The sequence below is a fragment of the Anopheles funestus genome, chromosome 3RL (genome assembly GCF_943734845.2).
Source record: "Anopheles funestus chromosome 3RL, idAnoFuneDA-416_04, whole genome shotgun sequence".
In the NCBI taxonomy this organism is placed as follows: domain Eukaryota; kingdom Metazoa; phylum Arthropoda; class Insecta; order Diptera; family Culicidae; genus Anopheles; species Anopheles funestus.
The window spans coordinates 26,430,344-26,448,105 of record NC_064599.1 but is presented as its reverse complement, the minus strand read 5'-3'; the positions used below and the strand labels follow the sequence as shown (position 1 = coordinate 26,448,105).

Sequence of the window (17,762 nt, the reverse complement as noted above, 5' to 3'; positions counted from 1 at the left end):
CATAAACCTCAAAACTGATTCTTAGCATTGTAGCGCTTTTCTTCACTGACGCAATGCAATGCTGTTTTTCCTTTTTTAAATATGCGAGTCTTACGGTATCTGCTGACTGTTCATGCATAGACAAACGAATGGCACATGTAATGGCAATTGGGTCTGGGAAGTGGTAATGCTTTCCAGGGAATGTTCCCGATTCTGCACATTCTTTAAATCACGTCCATATTTCTTTACGATCGTTTTGTCCCAAAAAGATTAAACCCCTTGCATTGCGACCGTTAAAAACGAACGATGAATGAACTTTAATTTGATTACAAAAAAAAAAGTTCCCAAACTGAGATTCTTTGCCGAATAAAAGCATGAATTTGTGCGATCATTCATTTAGGTCGGGTTCGTCACTTATTGACGCACGAAGTCTTTCGTGTAAGAAATCATCCGAAATTAAATTTTGACGTATTCTTTTCCTCTTGTATTATTTTCGTATTTATTCTCTCGTAAAAGAAAACATTTTCTACCCAAAAAAGCATTTTCAAACACAGGATAACACCATAATCTTCGTTGGCCACCTTGGACGCTTATTTGTTATCGCCGTTTCACTTGCATTCCGAAACACCGAGTGATGTTTGGCAGTCAATGGAGCAATTGAACCACCATTCAATATAACGTCCATCTATACATGTGTGTGTGTCTGTTTGAGTGCATATTTGTACTGGCAGCATTATTTTTGTGCTTTTGGATATTTCTCCATTCTTATTTCTATTCCCCTTTTTTACGTTAAACGTTGAATTGTTCTGCTTGGCTCTTGGGCCGCAATTCGTCTTTTACATCTGCTTGTTCTGGCTACCGGTCCCATCCGAAGGGGCAGCATCCATTTCCCGTCCCGAGGCCGGTGGCAAAAGTGGAATCTATTACTGGCGATCGTCCATAAATCTCAGCTTCAAGCTCCCAAGTCGGACGAGAGGTCGTCTGTAAGATGCAACCTACCACACAACGAGCGTACCACGGGGCAAAACAAACACCATGGCGGGGCTTTGCCGCACATCGGCCAGGAAAACTGTAGGTAAGTAGTTTTTCTGTTGTTGTTTTTTTCTTTCCCGTTCTACTTGGCATCATCTATCGAGCGCAGACACTCGTCGCAGAAGAAGAAATGTTTGTTTTATTCGGCCGCTTCCCTCCGGTTGGTGGCAGAGGTTTTCCACCATTCTGTGTGTATGCTTTCTTATCGATCTCGTTGCATCCGTTCGATTGAAAATTCTTTCCACAAGCACGTTGAGGCAGCTTAACGTCACCAGATAGTGCAAACAATGGTGGGTTCTGTTGAAGGCATCGTACCATTAGTTTGAGTTATTACAATGCGATATGAAATCATTTCCACTTGACGATCGTCTCATTGTGTTTGTGTGTGTGTTTTTTTCTGTTTCGCATTCTCTAAACGCTTGTATCGTGCAAAACGATTAACATACCCATAGCAATAACATTACCCACCCAGGGAGATTGCATTAGACGAGGGCAAATTAAATAGATTAAATGTACGGATTAAAACGCGCACACATTTTATGATGCGTTAAAATCAAATTACATTTTGTGCCTTAACTCATTACCATATCAGTTACACTTATCTTGATTGACGAAAATAAAGCGAATAACTCAAGCTTAAAGTTTGCCAAAAAAAACGGCTCGCGCGGGTGTTAGAAACAACATTAATTATTGTGCTTCCCCGTATACGGGAAGCTGTTGCTTGCAATTGGGACAGTCGTCATATTTTTGCAGTGCCAAAAACCAAACCGGCTAGAAAGTTAACGTGACTTTACCGAAATTGTGTCCACCATGCTGACACCCGCCCATCCCGGTTCCCGAATAATCGCAACCTTGTTCCCATCCCCGTTGGTGTTGCCGGGGCGGTGATGATCTTTAAAGTTGAAACTTCTTTTTAAACTCCCACACCACTGGGAACCCAATACGAGAAATAAAAACGCACATAAATGTCTTCCTTCTTTTCGACAAATGGACTGCACCGCCACAGCCGCGGACCACACATTTTTCCCAGCAACTTGTGTTTTTATTTGTCTAAGGAGTGTCCCGTTGCTTTCTGCACAGGGCACAGACATCCAGATTTTTTGGGGTGTATTTCGGGGTTTGTGTTTTTTTCGTTTTTTTTACTTTACACTGAACTATTCTTCGACTGGAGTCAAGCATCGTAATGTTTTTTTTTTTTTTTCGTTGGCACACTTCCACAAATCGTGCATTATGATTTCGCGCATTTATTTTGTTCTTGTTTGTGCGTTTCCTTTGCGGTTTTTTCGATGGTGGCAGTGTTACACGTGCTACGCGAACCCTTTTCGGATGAGTGATTCGAGGTTTTCTTATCTTTCTCGCCCCGATAGGTGCAATAGGAAACACAGCAAAGTGTGGAATATCGTAACGTGGCTGATGTTTGTTTTTGCTCCTGTTTTGCTATTATCGCCGATTATTGTTCACAAAAATGTGTGTGCTTTTTTTGGTGGAGTTGATTTTTGTTGTTGTTGGTAATAAACGCTTACAAATTAATTTTATGTTATTAAAATAAAAACTTACCATTAATGCTAGTAATGATATTTTTATGTTCATGGTTGTGTCGAGTTGTTCTGCCGATGGGAAAAGAGGAATCCTTTCGTTGCACGAACTTATTAAAAAAAACACTTTTGTTGGACACTGCTGATATAGTTATTCACACACTCTCACATACAATTTGTTCACTGATAAGGCGATAAGAAGATCAAATCGGTGTTAGATGCAAAAATTTAAAAGCTAAATCCATTTTTCCTCCATTTCTCTTCAAAATTGATTCAAAATTGCATCTTTCTAGACCCAACAAAGCAAACACAAAAAAACGGAAAGAAAGATAAATTTCCTCTGTTTGAAGCAGTCGCAGTGGAAAACCAACATTTCAGCTCCAAAACAGAAGGTGAATAAAATTTAGTCAGTTAGGCCACAGCGGTAGCAGCCACAGCAGCAACCACAACAGGAGTGCACAAATGATTGATGAGCCATTAATTTAGATTTCGCGCCAAACCGATCTTCCGCGCCGATGTGATTGTGCCCCATTCCGCGATGTGCTTCAAACCATCATAAATGGTGTTTGGTTGGTACAATCCACGCCAATGATCTAGATTATTTATATTATTACCATTATTACTATTATTAGTTTCCATAACAAATGCTCCCCCCCCAAAAACCCGCACCAAAAAAAATAATAAAGGCCGCGAAAACGGAAATTCGTTGATCCGAAGGTTTCGCTCCGCGGGTATCAAGCGGTTATGATGGCTAACGGAAAAAAACACGCTAAACCCGATAAGTACGGGGCAGGGCAAAAATGCGATACTGCTAGTAACTAGCTAGGGCTAACGAAATTGAGAAACGGGAAATACATCGGTTTTCTTGCAATTTATACTAGCTGGCAAAAACACTCTGTAAACGGTTTTTCTGTTCGCACTGAAGCGTCTAAAGCGAGTTGGCATCGAATAAATCACGATCCGTGAGTAAGAAAAAGGCTCAATCTTAAACGCATCTTTCTTTCTTTATCGGAGCTTATCAACTGATGGTGTGAGGACAATATGAAAATTAAAAATGATTCTTCAGAAAAAAAAAGATCGCATGATTCACTTCACGTAAATATTCTTCTATTAGTAGTCACTCTCTTCGGTCCAACACTAACGAGCACTTGCAGTTACACTTCACCACGCGCCAGTCACACGTGAATAGTTTACCGAACGGCAGCAGAATCCTAACTCGCAACTCACGCTTCGTTAGTGGGAAAAATCGTCTTCACCAGTCTTCAAAACACCGTTTCGTTGCGCGAAACTCGTAACGCTGAATAGGGGGAAAAACTATCACACAGGTACCGTCGACTATCCAGCGCGGTCGCCAAAGCTTAACTGAACGGATGGATTTCGGTGTATGAAGTCTTTTTACTTCATCCCGCACGGGACTTGCCCAACCACGATCGGATGGGAAACGCTCGGCATCGGGAAATGATGGCAAAGAGGGAAACGGACTGTGAGTGTGTGCGCGCGCATACGCACACCGGCTGGTGAACGCTTTCGTGTTGACCGCGAGCTGGTGAGAAAGAGAACGAAAAACAGGTGAGAAACAAAATGAATCACTAAGAGCTTACCGAGCGGGTTCTGGTGTTTTACTTAGTAGATTGAAAGGAAGAATTTTATAAGTTTTTATTTATTTAGTTTTGAAGTTGAATAAATCTAATGAAGTTTCATTGAAATTAAAAAAGGTATTTAAAATTATGAAACTTTGTTTCAAATTATTTTTTTTATCATAATATTATTATTAACGCGAATTAGAACCGCAAGGTCCTTGTTTCATAAATTTTCAATTTAATATAAAAAGCTATCAATCTTAAATATGGAGCAACAACCAGTGTATACGTTGGGTGAGGAAGGCATACACAACACAACGTAGGAAACAAGGCCGTTAATGCGTCGGTAATGGAGAGTCTCTCTCTCCCAACTCACTGAGTGGGGATGATGCTGGCTACCACTCTGACTCTGATAGAAGCTTTCGAGCTTTCTTCGTTCACCACTGTGCGAATGATCATTCGCATTAAATCGGCAAACGAAACAGGGTAGGAAAAATGGACAGGAAAATGCACTAGAAGCTACAGAGAATGTGGGTGATGGAATCAAACCTGGAAAAGAGCAGTAAGGAGAAGAAAAAAAAACAACCCCGACAGACTTAAAGATGAATGCGAGAAAATCGCTAAACAGTGCCACACTAACGAGCGGTTACACAGTGCGCGGGAGAGAGAGAGAGAGAGTTGTGGTTGAATGTAAGGAAAATGGGAAATATTGCAGCCGGGATCGCGGAAAAAAACTGACAAAACGAGATGATCACACTGCTCTGATCGTGGTAAGGCAAAGCAGCGACTTGCACTAGCGCACGATGCAGAATCGAAAGTGAATATCTGTGTGCAACGATGAAGTTCCCGCTAGGGGAAATGAAAGCCCCCGAAAGGAATTATTGATGAAAACATGCTGAAAGAACCGTTTTGCATTGGAAAGGAAAATTAACGCCAACCATTAAGAACACACATGTATTTGCTGATTTTTGCTTTTCGCTCTCTCTCTCGACTGGTAGGGTTTTCGCTGCTTTCCATCATACAGTGATCATACAGTGGTAGATCATGCGATTTTGTTTTACAATCGTGTTTTCTTTTTTTTTTCGCTGGACCACATGGAACGAGTGGATGGGCAAAAATGTTTCTGGAACGATTCGTGTAATGTGTCCCAGATTATGGAACGGTCATCACGATGCCATTTGTCTGCCACAAGTGAACGAGTCTCAATTAGATGAGTTTGGAGTTATTTTTTATTGTGGTGGTGGTGGTGGTGATGTTCGTATTTTCCACAGAACCTGCCACTACCTTGCACATTAATCAGACGTTATGACGAGCTTTGTGGCAATTGAGCTCAAGCAATAAACTTCTCTTGACCGTTCGGCTGACCAGAAAGCCGAATGAAGATTGTTCTAATTTTTTTTAAGAAGCTTTACGACCTGACATATATAATTGCTGTACCGCTCGTGAAGTGAGTCGTAAACATGCAGAAAGCGCTGTAAAAAATAATAGCATTTGTCACTTCGTAAATGTGGTTTTTGTGTCTCATTTAAACGAAACACGCATACAGAATTGCATTCTGAATCATTTACCAGCTCAGGAGAAATTATGTGAATGACGGTGTAAAGAAAAAAACAACAACCATAAATAATACATTTATGCATTCCGATTAGTGACCATCGAAGTAACTTTTACGCGCCACATTACATTGAATTGCAGCCATTACTTATACTAATCCCTTTCGAAATCATTCAAATTTATCAACGCCAATTCCACCACATGTTTGTTTGATGGCCATTCATACATGAGCGTACATAAAGCTGTATGCCAGCGAAACGAAAAACCGGCTTGGAAAATAGAACATTGGTGCGAAAGTAAACATCATCCCGTTTCCGTTAATTCCCATTGCCCATTGCCGTGGAAAGTGTCTTTCACTTTTTCCCTACTACCAAACGCACCTTACCAAAGGAAGCAACAGGAATGAAGCAAAAGCAGCAACAACAAAAAGGGAAATAAACAGAACCGGAAATAGTGGCAATCGGTCGCACGATCGAATGCAGTGTGTCATTGCAGTTGCAGCCCCAACTTTTACTACCGTCGCACGATCGGCACGATCCGAGGTGTGCGTGATGCATGCCCGTATCTGGCACAGCAGGCAGGACTAAACCGACCTAAACTTGCGACCGGCTGACCGTAATCGTTCGAATCCTTCAGGCTAGATTCCAAGCGTTTGGACCGGCTCTGTGACATCGTAAAACATGCCAACCGATCGCCACCTTTTCAGAACGATCGTGCCAGTTAAAGCGCGATTCCCACCGTGATCATTTTCTTTTGTATTTTTGTTTTTTTTATTATTTGTGAGGCATAAAAACGTAGCACGATCGAGTGGAAACAATTGTAATAGAAATAATTTTGGAAGAAGATGCGTTCGTTTAAGTGTTCACGTAGCAACAAAGTTGAGATTTAATGCGTGCTTTTGTCTTTGTGGTACGTGGTCGCATAAAAATGGAATAATTGAAGTATGTTTATGGACATGGTTTTACTCGCGAGTTATTTTACTCTACAACATCTCGCAATTAGTTTTCTTCTGCAGGATTTGCATTACAAACTGTGGAAAATAGTCACTTGGCAAGACAAGAATGTTGTTCCCAGAATCCTCCCTGTGGTGTGTGCCTTTAGGTCTCTTTCTAATGGAAACTTGTCTAACGTCTAAGCTAGTTACATTTTGTTCATCATTTCTTCGTCTCTGCAGTAAAGAGTCAGTGCATAAAATTTCTTTTCGTTTTCCTTTTTTTCCACCAATAATCGCATCCGCTCGATCGTCCAATATCCTCGAGGCAATGGACGTAAAGCGGAGGTAACACTACCAGTCTACGACCGTTGGCAAATATGCTTGTACTTTGTGCATTGCATAATGATCGAAAACATGGGCAGCAAGTAAAACAGAAGAAAATCCTTCCCATAATCTGTCTGTGTGCGCCATTCAGTGTGCGAGTAAGCGAATTGTGCGTTTCTTTCCCTTCCATGTTACTTTGAACGTGTTAAACTTGACATGAGCTCGTGCATTGCATATCAAATGCAATCCATTTCCGCTGAAAATGCATCAATCCCGTACGTTCGATCAGACGAAGTTGGTGTTTTTTTATTGCTTGTAAAAAAACTATTGCACTCCAATGGGCGTGTTGTGTCGTCGGTCTTTGGTGAGGTCTCCGACCTTGGCCATGATGAACGGCCGGTAAAGGAAATGGCAAATTTCATGTCTCGGACAGTCGGTGCGATATGGATTTTCCTGGCTAGGTGGTGATGTTTAAGCATTGAAAGTGCGTACATAAATTTCCATTACGAGTCACAAACGTAGTGAGTTGATTTTTTTAATATTTATTACTATGCTTTGCGCATTAAATTACATTACATTACATACAGCACAAATTGAATGAACACGCGTTGTGCATCTCACACGAGCAATACTGTATATGTTTAAGAAATTTGACTACAGATGGCGCTTCTGTACCAATTGTCTAGAATCATAATGGAATTACGAGTTTTGTTTGGTTTTATTTTGTAACTTTTGGAATAAAACTCTACAGAACTCGTTTTATATTTTATATTTATATTTTATACATTTTATATTTTATTTCAAAAACCAATCTAATATAAAATAAGAACGAAAATTCATCGAACCACCCGTTGCGAATGTCATTCCTCGGTAAAACACGAAGCTTGACAGTCCGAGCTGTTCGAACTGTCAAGCATCGCTGTTCTCACATTTTACGCAGGAACAAAAAAAACAGCTCACAAACGGCGTGAACATAATCCTTCCAAATAAAGGAATCCCATCCCGTATCCTGGTTGGCCAGTGGTGAAAAGGCGAATATATCCATTTTCCTGCTGCCTACGATCCGGCTTACTTACAACACCTGTACGATGGCAACACAAACCGCTACGGTCGCGACCGGCAGCACTAGCGGCAAACCGCAAGAGAAAAAAAGTCAGGAAAAAATTGCTGCCGAATTTCAGCAGCTGCGGAATCAGCAACTAAATTTGGTCAATAATTTAAACGCGATCGAGATGGATCTTAAAGAGCACAAGTGAGTTGAGCGCAAAATTATCAATACCGTGGTGCAGATTGTTCTGGCTGGGACATTAAATGCACAGAATTTGTGTGTTTGTGTGATATCTGCTCTGCACCCGCGTAATCTTTGCTGCCTGGACCGGTTGTATACTTATGATCGCTTTATTTCCATTTTAGAACTGTCATCGACACACTGAAGGTGGTGGAACCTAGTCGAAAATGTTTCCGATTAGTTGGTGGCGTCCTGGTGGAACAAACCGTTGAGGTTGTGCTACCACAGCTGGAGCTGAACAAAACCCAGCTGGAGAAGCTGATCGAGGAAGGCAAGGAACAAATCACGAAGAAAGGCATCGAGATTAATCAGTACAAGGATGAGCATAATATCAAAGTGCGGGGACAGGAACCGACACCACCGGCAGCCAGCGAGAAGGAAAACGCCGCCGATGACAAATCGAGCGGCAATCGAAACGTGCTGGTGGGCAACCTATAGAAAGGTTGCGACAGTTTTGTGTGTTTTCCCGACTAGCTTTTGTTTTCCTTGTTTCCCGCTTCTCGTTGTATTGTCGTCTCCGATGTGCCGCTTTGTCGGGTGGAGCAGGTTCTTCCCGATTGTGGCGTTTTAAAGACGAATCAACTATAAATGATCATTAAGAAGAGGAGTACCATAACACACCCTTCCCCAAAAAGGCCTTGACTTATGATCGAATTGTGGTGGCTACACGGACTCTAGATGCGGAATTGAAGCTTCCCACTCAACATAACACATCATTTAAATCCATCGCTCCAATACACCATTCACCTGCGCACAGTTGCTCTTACGCAAACAAAATGAAGAAACTCTGTAAGGTCTCGTTCTGGATTGTTAATTTAAAGAGTAAGAACCGATAGAACGAAGATATGAAGCAAAGAAAAAAACAGACGAAATAAGATGCAATAACATACACAATGCGTTTGGGTTTCGAAGGTTAAAATGATTTCAAAATAAGTTACCGACACACATCCTTCTAACAATCTAATAATGATTTTTATTGTGATATACAGTAAGAACTTACTAAGAGTACGCAAAACGGTTCACCCACCTTGAATGGGTTTTCGTTTTGCTTGTAAATGCTAATTTCACATTGTTCGCGTCGTGTAAAACCGTGATATTCACTTACTTTGCTACCCAATATTCCCAAATCTAAACAGCTTATATCTACCGTGGTGTGCTCGTTGCCATGGAAATGGTTATGTGCTAAAACCATAACACACAACAGGGTTTGCATCCTTTTCGAGAGTGAGTTTGTTTGTTTGTCATCGAGCTGGCGTGGCGTCATCGGGCGTCGTTCAGTTCCGGGTCTATTGTGGATTATATTGCTTTTGTGCTGATCGTGACATATCATGCTGGAACTACAGCTAACTTCCGGTGAGAGTGAAAACTTCTTCCATCTGACCGTTACCGGTCAGCTCGAGTCTGCCTACTTCCCAATGGGTCCGGACGGAAGTGGACTATTCTGTCGGTACGATATTGTGGCCGGTCCGGATTGGGAGCTTGTTTCCGGCCTTCGATCAGCAGTCACCCAGAGTGCACGCACTGAAACCGATTACCGAACGGTGGTGTTTAATATGCCGATTGAGTTTACGATGAAATCCACCAACCCGTACGGTTGGCCACAGATTGTCTTCAGCTTGTACGGGGCAAACATATGGAACGTGGAAACGAATCGTGGATATGCGCGGGTACACTGTCCGCTCAGCGGTTCGTCATCGGAGCGCACAATACGTGCGCCACTCTTCATCCCGAAGTACTCCAACATGTGTTCAGCGGCGATGAGCTGGATCAGTGGCGTAAATCCGGAAATGCGTGACCCCAAGATACTGACCGACGGCTCCAAACACAAAGGTCTCGCGTGCGAAACCTACGGTGAGCTGATAATACGATTGCAGACGATTTCGCGCGGAACCAGCCAGATGGCGTTTGACTGGGGCCAATCGACTGTGGACGACCGGTACTGAGACGAATTCCCCGCATGATGCGATGATTGACGGCTGGCTAATGAATAAAAAGGCACACTTAACACGCTAGATGTAGTAGACAGATTTGTCGGTTGAGTTTTGGCCTTCATGTTACGGTTTAACTAACTTCTCCGCTTCTTCAGATGTACATCGGCACGAACGGTTCGTTCGTGACGATCGGATCCGTCCGGTAACCGCGCGTAATGATCGGCATCTGGTCCGGTTCGCGTGATTCCATCGTGCGCGACTCAAGCGTCGGTTCGTGATTAATCTGCTTCCGGTAGAACTCGCTCTTGCCACCGGTTTTCTCCACCAGCATGATATTCTTGATCAGGATTTCATGCGACACCGCTTTGCACATATCGTACACGGTCAGTGCAGCGATGGAAACCGCTGTCAGGGCTTCCATCTCAACGCCCGTCTTGCCGTCACATTTCACTTTGGCCAAAATGTGCACCTCGTTCGTGGAACTGTTCAGGCTCGTCTCGACCTTAATCGACGATAGTGGAATGTTGTGGCAGAGCGGTATCAGATCGGATGTTTTCTTTGCCGCTACGATCGCGGCCATCTGTGAGATCGAGAGCACGTCTCCCTTTTTTAGCTCGTTGTTTTCGATCAGGGCCGCGATGGTGGGGCCAACGTACACCGTAGCCTGTGCCTTGGCGATCCGCTTGGTCGACACCTTATCGTCTACGTCGACCATCGTTGCCCGCCCGGTGTGCTCGTCCACGTGACTGAGGGAAGAATAGTAACGCCTACACTGCAACCCTCCAGCGTGTGCCAGTGTGATGGGACGGTGCTGTGATGAGCTGTGTACAAACGATGTCGAAAGTGCTGATGCTCCTATGTATGAAGGAAGGGCGAAACAGAAACGATCGTCAGTTGGCAGTGTGAAACATGTGAGAGCGATCATGCGCAATGATCATAAATCAATTAATGAATCAATAATTTATATATTTTTTTACCAAGAAGACAAGTTCCAATCAGTTGAATATGATAACAAAAAAAAAAGGTTTAAAACATAAACGAATAATTTACCACGAACTATGAAACCAATTTCAATTTAATGGAAAGCATTCGACTGATCGAATCAGTGTCTCACAACTACAAAAACATTCGATCGCGAAACAAAAAAAAAACGTTTTTGCGCAGCAGAAATGAAGCGAACCTTGACAGGAATTGCCATTTTTGTGCACCCGAAAAACGTGTTGTGTGCGAATTCGCTCATAAGTGTAGAAAAACGAACGACCCCGAAACCGAAACGCACCAGAACAATTATATCACCCTGTAACGGTGGTGGCTCCCCTTCGCACATTTTCTTCCGGTTCTCTCGATGACGGTGAGAGCATACGAAGCAGATACAACCCACATATATTCCGCACCGTGTTGCGTTAACGCGCATCCGTTTATACACGCATCGATCGTGGCCGGCATTCGGTGTTTGTTTATCGGAGGTTCTCTTTTGCCAACCGGCAACAACCGGCACACACACACACACTGCGAAAATGTGGCCTTAAGGGGCAGCACATGCAGCCAACTGTGCAACCTCGCAGATACAAGCGAGATACGCGAGTTCGCGGGCTCACGAATACTGATCCCGCCGTATGGAACGTCGTCATTAGGGGGGTGCCGTAATATTTTCTCCTACATGAGCCCTAGGTACGACCGAGGTCGTAGAACCCATTCTCTAATGCTGCTTGTCCACCGCTTGAGCAATCGTTTGTAGTCTATTAAGCTGATCATTTGCCGACAGTTTCGTCTCTTACCCTGCTGCTGTCTCTCGTTAAACCTAGGGGTATCGTCGTGTCAACAATCAATTGAAGGAAGAATGGGTTGTTGGAGGAAGGTTGTTGTGTTCGCTTTTCTCGCTATCCAGCTTCTGCTCCGACACTACCCACCGATCAGTATCATCGGTCGGTTTTCCATCTGGGAAAGATTGAGCATTCCTGTGAAGGAAAATAGGGGTTGAAAGTGTATCAAAACAGCAACGGGGCAACACATACAAACAAAAAACGAAAAAAAAGACGCAAACAAGCACCCTCTGCCGGAAGCAGACTGGCGACAAAAATGGAAGTTCGAGTGCACCTTTTTCGGGATGGTGTAACAGGAATGCATACAACAACAACAACAAAAAACCTGTTACTCCATCTTTGCCTCGATTAACTTCACTCCTCCCCTGCATCGTCACTAACCTGCGTGCTGTTTCTTTTTGCGCTTGACGGCGGCCGAGATGAGACAGCGCAGATCGTCCTCCGTGCAGCCGGGACTGCGAAGGGCATCGCGCAGGGACACCTCGGTATTGCCGAACAGGCACACCTTCAGATTGCCGTCGGCCGTGATGCGCAACCGGTTGCAACTGCCACAGAAATGTTCCGTCATCGAGGTAATGAACCCCATCTGGCCCCGGTACCCCGGTACGCGGTACGCCTTCGACGTATCGTTCGGTCCGTTCGGTAGCGGCTCAAATGCCGGATAGCGGGCTTGTATCGTATCGAGCATCGTGCGGTACGACACCATCTTGTCCGTGTCCCACCGATTACCGGTAAAGGGCATGTACTCGATAAACCGCACGTCTACGTTACGATCGCGCGTCAACTCAACAAAGTCACAAATCTCGTCATCGTTGAAGCCTGCAGAAGGTTAGAGGTGGAGAACGGGGTGGAGGAGAAACAAAAAACAGGGAGATGATCGCGATGATCGAGAGTTCCCGAGTGGGGAGAGGGATGCTAGCCAGGGTAGTGCCACAACAAAACAATGGCCACAGTGAGTGCAACCGGTCAACAGAAAGACTGGAAGTTACTATCGATCGCGACACCGTTGTCGATCGTGATCGTGAGCAACTAGAGGTAGGCATTCGATGGAACGGACCGAGCGAAACCGAGCTGAATCGCTTAAAAAGATCACCAATATGCGTGAAGGTTACCCTGAACTGTGTAACCTTAGAATTCAGTATTCTGACCACGATTAATTCGCCTTGTAAAGCACACTTCTAGCAATGGAAATCAGTTGCTTAACGGATACGATACGTGTTACCGAAAGACACAGCGGGTGGCATTGTTTCTGTCACACTTTAAGGGTGTTACACCTCAACTGGTAGGGCTTTCTGTTCCATATTTATCGCCTGACACCCTTTATTATCACATTCTTCACCATTTAAGCGCGATTGTTTGACCTAGTTAAGGCCCTTTCTCTGTCCCTTATCGTTAACGTTTGCTTATCAATTTTCCACTTTGAAGGTTGTTACACTTTTGGTGTAATCTTTCAGCATGATCGTTAGATTAGAGCCCACACTGGTGACTTGTTTTGCTGATACCAAAAACGCTTTGCTTCCTTTTGTTCCAGTCTCTCGTTAATAACGTTTCTGTGTACGTTTCACTGCATATCTGCACAGCGCCACTGTTTTCTTTGCGCCACTACCACCAATCAGCGTTAAGATTTATAAAAGGAGAACAAAATCATGCACACCCGGGGACCCCGGGGGGGTTTCAAACTTACCCTTCATCAGCACGCAGTTCACCTTTGGCCGATAGCCCAACTGGATCGCAAGGTCAATACCGGCCATTACCCGTTCCCAACCCTTCCGGCGGGTTATCTGCTCGTACTTGGCCGCTCGCAGTGTGTCCAGGCTGACGTTGAGCGCATCGAGCCCGGCTCGCTGCAGCCCAACAAGTTGCCGCGTCAACATGAGTCCGTTCGTAGTAATACCGACACTTTCCAGCAACGGATTGGTGGCCTTCAGCTGGCCAACGATCTCGGTTAGATCTTTGCGTACGGTTGGTTCACCACCGGTGAGCCGTATCTTCCGCACACCCTCGGTTACGAAAAGATTCGCAAGCCGTATAACCTCCGCACTCGTTAGTAGCTGATCTTTCTGGGTCAGTTGTACACCTTCGGCGGGCATACAATACTTGCAGCGTAGGTTGCACCGTTCGGTGAGCGATATTCGCAGATAGCTGTGAAACCTTCCAAAGCTGTCGTTTAGCGATGAGTCGCTGGACACTGACTGTACACGTACGTTCGCTTGTTGCTTCCGATCGCGTTGGCTTTTCGATTTGTTCTGAAAGCAAAAACCAGACACAGCACAGTGTGAGACGCCGCACGATACGTTAATGGGAATGGTGAGGAGGCGGCACAAGCGGACCGACCGGGGTGGTGTGTTGGTGCGGCATACGTTTACGTTATATTTGTAAACAACGAGCGGAATCGCACGTACGCATACCATCTTGAACATGGGTGAATGGCACGCACACACCGGTCTGTTTGGCATCCGGTCGCTTGCCCAACATACCCATAACCAAAACACACACCGTCCCGCTTATGCTCGTTATGCTCGTTATGTTGTTGTTGTTGTTGTGTGACGCATAGAGGCGAGAAAGAACTTCGAACCGTGCGAAGGGAAATGCGTGCGCGAGCGGGACATCGTTTCGGGACGAAAGTGAAGACGTGACCAGCGGCAGGCTACGCAAAGACCGTTACTACGCATGTACGATTTGTCCCGCGTTTGTCCAACTACATAATCCGGGCGCTTCGGATGTTTGGAAACTTCACGAACACAGTGGAACGTTTCGTTTAATGTTTTCGTTACAACCTTCAAGCATTATGTGCTGCTTACGGTGGTGACCGAATTTTGAATCTACGTTATGTTGTTTTGAACATCAATTTTGAGGGTCAGGGTTAGTGTTGTGTTCTTCTGGAAAGTGTTCTGCAATATTACTGTTTGTTTATTTTATTAGGAGATTTTTTTTCCTGGGGATGCTTTTCGATTGTATGCTTCGGTAAAAAAAAAAAACCCCACCACGCATTGAGATGCGAATGTATTTCTATTTTTATCACCTAAAATGTTAATTTTTGCATCGATCTTAGCCTCATTGCAGTAAGGTAAATATTGATGTTTACTGCTGTATCGAACCGCGAACAGATTGGTAACGAACTTCAACAATTTGGATCAGCTTTTCTTTAGCATTCGTTCGCTAACAGTGTCTAATTGAATGAAGCCACAATTTACTCATCTGGCTCGTTTAGTGAGCGGGACCATTCTCGTGTGGTTGGGTGGGGTGTGTGTGTTAGCTTGACGACTAGGGAAAAAAGAAACTCAGGATGAGATCTAGAAAAAAAACATTTTCCATTGTTAGCTGTTAGTGATAGCAGGGGAGATAAATGGCATCTGTACGCTATATTCATTTGCATTGCAATTAATACCATACTCGTCAACATGTCCGAAAGCTTTTGTGGCCGGGTGTTTTGTGCAAACTCATGATTCACTGCATTTGTTGACATGAGGCACTTTAATAATGTACAATTTTTTCGTAATGATCGAAGGAAGCGCTGTTTTAAGTGTTTGGAAAGAAAACTTACAGGAACAACTGAAGTTGGACAATGAATTTTGCGTAAGGGTCTAAGATTTTCTTTCGTAACGCCAAGGTGTGTTAAATTTCCTCAAAACTTCGGTCTTGGTTTTCGTTTTTTTTTCGACTAATGCCTATTCCTTCCTGGGTTATAATCCTTAATTATTGTTTCAATACAATTCCTTTTGATTTTATCCTATTTCGTCCAACTATCTACAAGATCATCGTACATATCTAAACAGGTTCGCTTGGCACGTCTTTTACACATAACCGGATTCGATCGTATGAATTGTGAGGTGGTTTTAGGTCCGTCCATCTACCACGACGCTATCCTATCGACCTCAATTGGCCGCTATCCGAACTAAAATTGAATGCTAATATTTCCACTTCTACAATTCCGCATGTAAACATTGCGTATTTGCGCTTCAAGATGCTTCCAATCAAGCGCGAAATGTTTGCGTATCCTCAACCGGCCTCGTTAGCTCACCTTATCAGCACTATCAACTGTCGATGCTGTTGCCGGTGATGACGGAGTGGTTTCCAAAGATTGCGCCCGGTTACCGCTAGCTTCGCCCGATAAGCTTGGCCTTGCCGTGTGAAAGAACTGTTGCATCGGTAGCACCCATCGCTTGGAGCTATCCTTTACACTTACAGCACTTAACGAACGTTTCAACAATTGGTGCATTGTTGCTACACTATGTATCACATGGGTTTAGAACCTTTTTCACTTATAAATTTACTATATACAAATAAAGTTTCAAGGGAAACGAAATCGACAAGAACAAAAGCCACAAAAGTGTTTAAAAATAATAACAACACTATCCACCCCAATGACGGAAGCAACAAGTGTCAACCCTTCCCAAGTAACAAATGAAGCGTTTCGTCAATTACGCATGTTTCGTTAAATTGTGCAGGGCTGGTCGCAAAGCAGGGATCGTTTCTCGGCTTTATATTTTTTAAAGTTTGAATTAAAAAACTAAAATTAACTATTTTTGTGAGTGAAGATGTGTATTCTGCATGTAATACAAAGCCATCTTAAATTATTACAAGCTTAAATTTAAAGTAAAGTTGATCGATAATAGGAGAGCACATCGACGGTTTAAATAAAAGAGACAAGCGATGCGAGTGTGAATAGTGGTAGCGGCACTGATTTATAAACGGTTGGACTGATATCAAATCCCATTGCGACCGTGCTCAGAAAAGGTTAATTTAGTGAAGGAAACTCACAAATATTAAGAAAAGGATTAATTGGTTAATAACTCTTTTATTGGTTGTTTGCAGTCGTTGAAAGTTTCACAAATAATAATTAATTCTTACGGGATTATGTGTCCTTTCGTGATTCAGAGAAAGAAATTACCCCCATCAATATAAATTGTATCCTAGTTAAAGTTTCCAATAGTTTTAGGCCCTTCTATGCGAATAATAAAACGATTTAGTATGTACATTTAGTTCTTACATGTTTGATACGGGTATTTATCGTATCAACCTATTACCTACCTGCCGATAGGTACATCGTGACGTTTAATTATCCCAAAGGCATCATGCGTGTTGCTGCACACGATTAGGTTCGAACGCAAAACGCGCGGCTTGTTAGTCAGCACAATCGTCTCATCTTACCGACCGGACAGCTCTACGCCTCAAATAATATGTAAAACGTACGATCGACGAGCCAAGATTACGCGCTGCTGATAACATTGGACCAGATATTAAAGCTGCAAAATTTATGACGGTTCAGGTCCGTTCGGTTTCAGCGGCCAAAACGGCGACGGTCGATGCCGCGATTGAACGCGTGAGAAACGATGTTTTGGGTTCCCGCGAAACACAACGCGCCCGTACGCACTCGGACGCACCGGAAAGGAGGGCTCCCCGTTTTTGGTGACCGATGCGTTGGCCGCTGATATCTATCCATCATATCTCGTATTCGCATCTCGATTTTTCACAAACAAAAAAAAAGCCATCGGAAGAGGCAGGGTAAAACAACAACGAAAAAAAAAACAACACAAGCTTAACCGATCAAACTGGATTCCGTCTGGTCAAATCTGGCTCCCAAAAAAAAAAAAAACCGATGGCGAAAGACACCCCAAAAAGCTCCGAATAAAAACGTAAAAGAATGCGAGTCTCATCAAACAGCGCACCATAGGTGTCTTGATTAGGGCCATAAATCTGGCTCTTTGCCGCGCTACAGCCATACCGAACGGTGCGTGCGGCATTTTCGGCATTGGCGGCATAGTTTTTGGGTGGGGGAATG

General features: G+C 43.7%; 3 protein-coding genes across 4 annotated transcripts; 2 read left to right on the top strand and 1 right to left on the bottom strand.

Moving 5' to 3' along the window:
• The first annotated feature begins 7,839 nt into the window (after positions 1-7,839).
• LOC125770524 (probable prefoldin subunit 2) lies at positions 7,840-9,120 on the top strand. The gene is made up of 2 exons (XM_049440232.1): positions 7,840-8,190; positions 8,352-9,120. The coding sequence occupies exons 1-2, from the start codon at positions 8,027-8,029 to the stop codon at positions 8,662-8,664; spliced, it is 477 nt and encodes a 158-aa protein (XP_049296189.1). The 5' UTR covers positions 7,840-8,026; the 3' UTR covers positions 8,665-9,120.
• A 125-nt stretch (positions 9,121-9,245) lies between these two features.
• Positions 9,246-10,191, top strand: LOC125770508 (B9 domain-containing protein 1). The gene has a single exon (XM_049440206.1). The coding sequence runs from the start codon at positions 9,555-9,557 to the stop codon at positions 10,167-10,169; it is 615 nt and encodes a 204-aa protein (XP_049296163.1). The 5' UTR covers positions 9,246-9,554; the 3' UTR covers positions 10,170-10,191.
• A 117-nt stretch (positions 10,192-10,308) lies between these two features.
• On the bottom strand, positions 10,309-16,422 carry LOC125770470 (molybdenum cofactor biosynthesis protein 1). Of its 2 annotated transcripts, XR_007419205.1 has the most exons (5): positions 16,002-16,422; positions 13,665-14,226; positions 12,362-12,799; positions 11,936-12,115; positions 10,881-11,012 (listed from the first exon to the last, which is right to left on the bottom strand). XR_007419205.1 is itself a non-coding variant. In XM_049440155.1 (4 exons), the coding sequence occupies exons 1-4, from the start codon at positions 16,197-16,199 to the stop codon at positions 10,309-10,311; spliced, it is 1,902 nt and encodes a 633-aa protein (XP_049296112.1). In that variant the 5' UTR covers positions 16,200-16,374. The 2 variants fall into 2 exon arrangements, 1 of the variants encoding a protein (XP_049296112.1); XM_049440155.1 differs by lacking the exon at positions 11,936-12,115 and having other exon boundaries at positions 10,309-11,012; positions 16,002-16,374.
• Between the last annotated feature and the right edge of the window lie 1,340 nt (positions 16,423-17,762).

What these genes read in the sequence shown, in the direction of transcription:
- LOC125770508 (XM_049440206.1), top strand. Translation starts at nt 9,555, where the DNA reads ATGCTGGAACTACAGCTAACTTCCGGTGAGAGTGAAAACTTCTTCCAT.
- LOC125770524 (XM_049440232.1), top strand. Translation starts at nt 8,027, where the DNA reads ATGGCAACACAAACCGCTACGGTCGCGACCGGCAGCACTAGCGGCAAA. An exon ending in ATGGATCTTAAAGAGCACAA is followed by an intron (nt 8,191 to 8,351) that starts GTGAGTTGAGCG and finishes TTTCCATTTTAG; the next exon opens with AACTGTCATCGACACACTGA.
- LOC125770470 (XM_049440155.1), bottom strand. Translation starts at nt 16,199, where the DNA reads ATGCACCAATTGTTGAAACGTTCGTTAAGTGCTGTAAGTGTAAAGGAT. An exon ending in GAACTGCGTGCTGATGAAGG is followed by an intron (nt 12,800 to 13,664) that starts GTAAGTTTGAAA and finishes AACCTTCTGCAG; the next exon opens with GCTTCAACGATGACGAGATT. An exon ending in CAAAAAGAAACAGCACGCAG is followed by an intron (nt 11,013 to 12,361) that starts GTTAGTGACGAT and finishes CTTCATACATAG; the next exon opens with GAGCATCAGCACTTTCGACA.